Here is a 5,875-nt window from a genome sequence, read left to right as displayed (position 1 = left end):
CTAAGTTTTACACTGAGATTCTTTTGGAAGAAGAGAAGAAAGAGTCCTAAACCCCAGCTTATCCCAGAAACAATTATATTTCTATTATCTATGAAGCTTAGCTTTGGTGCCTCTCAGCATTTGGAACCCATACCCAAAAGTATTAGCTCCACTTTACCCAAGAGCGAATCTAAAATTTACACATGCGCTCACCTGTCACCACTAGGCTTGGCCTAATCCTGCAGGAACTTGACAACCAATTGGCGTATGACCTGTACAATAAACCTGGGGTTCCTGACTTTTCAGATAATGAAACACCGTAAACAGTTGACCACTGACCCACTGACCTCTCCTAACCACTGACTTTCACTTTCTGTGGAAAGACCTACACATTCCTCAGTGCTGGTGTCTCCTGTCCATTCTTCTAGATAGAACTAGTCCATCTATCTCTATTGCTTTTCCCTTCTCTGCACAAATTTCAAAGACTCCCCCAAACTCAGTCCTCTTCCCCTTTACTGTATTTCCTGACTTGCAGGAAAACTGAAGAATGCCCTCCTTAATAGATTCAAGCTAGAGCTAGAGTAGTATACAATAAGCAAATAGGAATGATTACATGATGATGATGATGATGATGATGATGGTGATGGTGATGGTGATGATGGTAATGATGATGATGATAGTAAAGGGAAACAAATCACAAAGCCACAAGATGTAGGGTATCAAAGTATTTATTGAGGTCAAATAAACATAGCTCCATAATTATTGTCATAAATATAAATACTGACTTTATACTTAAGTAGCAATACCATAACGCTTCTATAAATAAATCTATATATTAAAATGACATAAATAAAATGTGTACTTACAATAATAAATAAATTCATAAATATAAATTATTTTGGAAATGAGGTTATTTAGGAAATGGGAAGTAATATGGTTTATGGGAATAGACAATTGCTTTTAAAAATAAATTTCTGCATATAAAACACCAACTACAATAACATTTTATCAGTCATTCTCATTAAGCTTGGAAGGTCTACCTTCTGGTCTTCTGGACACAGGTGGCATTGTTCTCTTTTTTAAGCTAAGCAGGGGTTTCTTTAGAATCCACCCATGATTGTAAAGTTTGGCTTCCCATTTTCCTTTTGATAAAAGAAAACCTTTTAGGGGGTCTTGTTATTTCTAACAGGCAAAAAGGGTTGGTTATCCATTTTCCAGCTTTGCTCTGGTCAAACACAGGCATTTCTCAGGGCCATAAAGAGCAGATCCAGTTCTCCAATTGCTTTGATCTCTCCATTCTCTCCAAGCTGTAAAAATAAGAATGTATGAGTATTTGAGCATTTATACCAGGCTTTCTTTTAGGAGGAACAAATTAGAAAAAGATGGTTAGGTTGCTAGAGACATAAACCAGGTTTTTGCCTTTGTAAAATATTACTAATAGTGATCTTTTCACAAGAATATAGTGTGATTTGCCATAGACCCAACTGAAATGAAAGGGCACCAACAGGCACCAGTCTCAGTTGTATCTACACTGATGAAGCTGCCGAAAGCCACTTCCTCACCAGAGAAGCAGAGAGAAGCTGTGCAGGCATCTGCAGGACCCAATACCCCCCATCACGCCCAGCCTTGCCTCATACCCTCACGATAGGCTATGGCCAAATAATTATAACAGCTCAGCTCACACAACTTCGAATCAAAACTACACATTTACCAGTACACACGGGTTTTTTTTTTTTTTTCTGTTCTCAACTCCTTAACAAAGAGGGGAAAATACAGGTTTTCACCTTTGTGGGAGGAATGACAAATTAGTCCCATCCAGTTGCTTTAATTAGTAGAAAGCCAGATACACAATATAATACCGCTTCTTTCCTCTTCCTTCCAAATAGCATGCAAATGAGGCTTCCAAACTCCATAGGAGACAGAAGTCAGATTCGAGGCCAAAGCATCCTCCTCTGAAATTCATCTAATCTATTAAATTTGCTCCAACTTATTTCAAGGAAAGTAGTAAGCCATGACTGTCCTCTATGCTTTGCTCCCCTTTCTCTTCCTGCTGTCTGCCATCATTCCACCTTTCGTACTTCCTTTGACATCATGTCAAGTGATACTTCTTATATCTCAAAGACTCCCAAGGCTATAAAGAACTTTGGAAGTCTCCTGATCTACTGTGTCTCCTCCATTCTACCACAACCAACTCTCTGCTTCTACCTCCAGTGGCGGGGAATTAACACCTCCAAGACCACCCTCCCATTTCAGCTGGTGCTGACCAGTTTTCTCTCAGGTTGAGCTTCCTCTGAGTATCATTCTTCTCTCACCTATGCTTTCTGGAGCTACAGGCCTTAAAAAAATAAATAAATACATAATCACTCTTATACATGACACTCTACTGCAAATGTTAAAGTCAATTTTTTCAAAATGAGTTAAAAGTTTTAAATTCTATTCCCCTACATGGATCACTATCAGATGTTTCTCTCTCACACTTCATTTTTCTAAAGCCAACAAAGTAAGCTGACATCGGGAATTTTTCAAGCCAGAAGTGCAAAGAGCTTCTTGGCAATGGCATGCTAACATTCAGCCCTCTACCTCTAGGTAATAGATATATGGCAAGAGAATTGGTCTTCACCATGAAAGACTACAAAGCCTTCGATTATCAAAGAAATGGTTAGATTCATTAAATCATGATCAGCAAGAAATAATTTTTAAAAGAAACATCAAGGTGGAAAGAAGGGGATGATTAAGGTTACACCTGTTATTAAAAATTCCAACAGCTAGAACCTTCATGTTTCTGAGGTTTGTTACCTGCTTGCAAGAGCATCACTTTCGCTGCTAGTAATCATTCCTCTGGTTTTTGAATGAGTCACAATTGCTAGTCTGAGACTTCTACTATTGTTCTTTTCCCCAAATAGGCCACGTGACAGTATCATTCTCTGTACAAATGCACACTAGCCTAACCAGATAGATGCTCACTGGGGATTTGTTGAGTGAAGAAGGAGACCAGAAAGGAAAGGGAAAAGAGAGAGGAAGAGAAGAGTATTTCCAGTTCAGACTTCCATTCACTCTAATAAATCCATTCCTTTTGGAACTGCATAAAAGAAATTGGGGGTTGCTCATTCTTGCTTTTAAATTAAAATCAATAGTTTCTAGGTATTATATTATGATAATTAAATATAAGTATCAATAATTCTAGAAATTTACATCATATATGTGCAACTCTTTTGTTATGGTTGTTCTGGGTTTATTTCTCCAAGTTTTAAATCATCGAATCAATGGCTTCAAAAATCACCTCAAATAAATTTGTCCCCAAGTACTTTCCTGTTTTTGAACAAGTACTTGTTTGGATTAAGTGAATCAGTAGGAATTTCAAATTTCCTAAAGAATTAACACTAAAACTAACACAAATTGCTGCTAGAAAGAGTGCTGGAGGGGATTCAAGAGACCTGCATTCTAGCCCTGGCTCTACTGCTAGTCATGCCCAGAACATGGGGTGAAGAGATTAGATAATCTTACTTCCCAGTCAATTCTAGAATTCTATGATTTGCAAAATTTTAAAATTTATCTATAAATATATATAATAAATATATATAATATAAATATAAAATAAATATTATATACAAATAAATATATATATAATCAACCTGATGTAAGCAAATAAAGCAAAAAAATTACGTGTGGGGGAAAAAAAGAAAGGGTAGGAAAGAAAAACAATATTTGTCTCTCCTATTTAATGGGTTAGAGTTAATAGTTATTAGTAGTACCTTTTGCACTGTGTCCTTCAGCTTTTGCACATTTCTCTGGATATGCTGGTCATCGTTCTCAATATGCTACAAAATAAAAACCAGAGCACTTATTTTAACACTGTTGTGCTGAAGCTTTATGAACCTCAGCATCCCTAACTGAGGTGTGTTACAAATGCACCTGGAGTTAAAGTTCTTAGCAATTTTGCCCACAATGACCTAGATTTCACCAGTGACCTAGATTTTCAAAGCTCTTGAATTCCCTTGGACACCAAAATCCAGTCATTTCCCTTACATAGGACCTCTCTTCACCCTTGAGAAATCCTACTGAGGTTTACGTTTGTGGAAAGAGTAGAGTGGTTTATGCAAATTCTGTGAAGAATAAAACCCTAACTCTACCCCCCAAAAAAATGCATGCTCAGAACAAGAAACGGACATAAAATGTCTTGTGTGAACAGTAGGCCCTCCTCAATAAATACTACTAGGTCCCTTCACTCTGCCCACTCCACTGCAGTCTTTTCATAATTTTAAATATTCAGAGCCATCAAGGTCACACACCTCTGACTTTTGTCCCTTCTCGTGACATCCAAAGGGCAACCATCTTTGCCCACCCAGCTCTGAACATTAAATCTTCCCATTAGCCTCTCTTCTTCCCACCTGTTCCATCTATACTCCAGGGACCCATTCCCACATCTAGGCATTTTTTCCCTACAGGTCTTAACACCTTTCTCGTCTCACATAACTTGAGATGCTTTTTCCCAAGGACAAAAAAGCCTTCTCTGCTCTTGTCTTTCAGACACTCTTCATCATCATATGTTCAAAATATGATTCAATTAAAGCAAAAACAAACATTCTGTGATTCCAAATGACTCTCACGGTGGTGTTGTTGAGGCACCTCTTGCTGCCAGCGTGGGAAGGGGCAGTGAGGGTTTGCAGAGAAGAGCTCTAAAGGAAAGAAGCAAGGCAAGACAGTCAAGTAGGAGAGGGTAGAGTTAGGCGGAGACAAAAACTCACACATTGGCTTAGCTTGTTGCTGAGCCTGGCCAGGAAGGGCACCACCTCCTGCATATAGGGCTGAAACCTATCGGATTGGGGGAGCAGCACTTCTTCAAGGGTAAAGTTCAGCACCTCCTTCATCAGATAGCAGCGTTCTCCCATCTGCAGCCAAAAGTGAAACAGCAGGGGTCAATGTTGAGGGGCATCCAGAAGACCCAAAGCATCATCACCACCATCCAAACAACCAGGGATGACACACTGCCCCGCTCATCATGACTATGGCTTACATTGACTCCGTGGAACAGTTTCTCCCCAATGAGACGAACATCTGTGTTGTTATCTGCCAAACTAGCCTGGAAAAGAAGAAAAGACTAAGTGCCTTTTCATCTGTGATGAAAAGTCTGTGAGTAGAGATGCACTCTATCCACTTTCCCCAGAGCAGCCCCATGAAGACTCAAGAATTCAGATGTGTGCATGAGTTTAAAATAATGCACACAGGAGTAAGGAGAAACACAGTCAGGAGGGCTAATAAATGGCCTTTGGGGAGTAAAATTCAACGAACATATATCATCAAGGCCAACATGGAGGGTCTTCTGGTAAAGCCCAATCTCCAAAGAGTCTCTAAGGAGACATAGAAAATAATCTCTGGTCTACCAGTGAGGAGAGACGATGCATTCTTACAGATCTTAGTAGTGTTCTGGAAAACGTTTTAGGAACTATCAGGTTCCAAGGAGAGAAGATATGAAAGACAGAGAGAGACTGAGATGAGTACCTCCTTAGCCAGCATGAAGGTGCGGTTGGTGATATAGGGCTGCTGGAAGTTGGACTTGTCAAGTCTGCAGTGAGAGTTGATGGGCAGCGCTGCCCCTCCCTGCACCCACAGGGCAATGAGAAGGAGGCAGCTGGCGGCCAGAGTTCCCATAAGGGTAGAGCTCACAGATTTCTGCAGGGCAGCCATCGCAGACAGCTCTAACTGGAACTAATGGCGACTAGAAAAGAAACCTGGTATCAAGAGAACAAGAAGCAAAAGCATAAAGGCAAACAATTAGGTATCAAGAAGTATCACGTCAAACGAACCCATCGCACCAAGTTTGCTGAAGCACTTGCCTGTTTCGATGATTCTGCTTGTGAGGGGAAAGCAAAAGTTGCTGCTTTTATAGCCCCCAGAA

At 39.8% G+C, this 5,875-nt stretch overlaps 1 protein-coding gene across 1 annotated transcript; it reads right to left on the bottom strand.

Annotated features, from left to right (window-relative positions):
* Positions 1-1,208: 1,208 nt before the first annotated feature.
* On the bottom strand, positions 1,209-5,664 carry IL22 (interleukin 22). Its single transcript, XM_026001677.1, has 5 exons — positions 5,479-5,664; positions 4,994-5,059; positions 4,725-4,868; positions 3,732-3,797; positions 1,209-1,286 (listed from the first exon to the last, which is right to left on the bottom strand). Exons 1-5 carry the CDS (start codon positions 5,662-5,664, stop codon positions 1,209-1,211), a joined length of 540 nt encoding a protein of 179 aa, XP_025857462.1.
* Positions 5,665-5,875: the final 211 nt, after the last annotated feature.

Source organism: Vulpes vulpes, unplaced genomic scaffold (assembly GCF_048418805.1).
Source record: "Vulpes vulpes isolate BD-2025 unplaced genomic scaffold, VulVul3 u000000647, whole genome shotgun sequence".
NCBI classification, from domain to species: Eukaryota; Metazoa; Chordata; class Mammalia; order Carnivora; family Canidae; genus Vulpes; species Vulpes vulpes.
The sequence above is the reverse complement of the archived record's forward strand: the minus strand, read 5'-3'. Positions and strand labels throughout refer to the sequence as shown.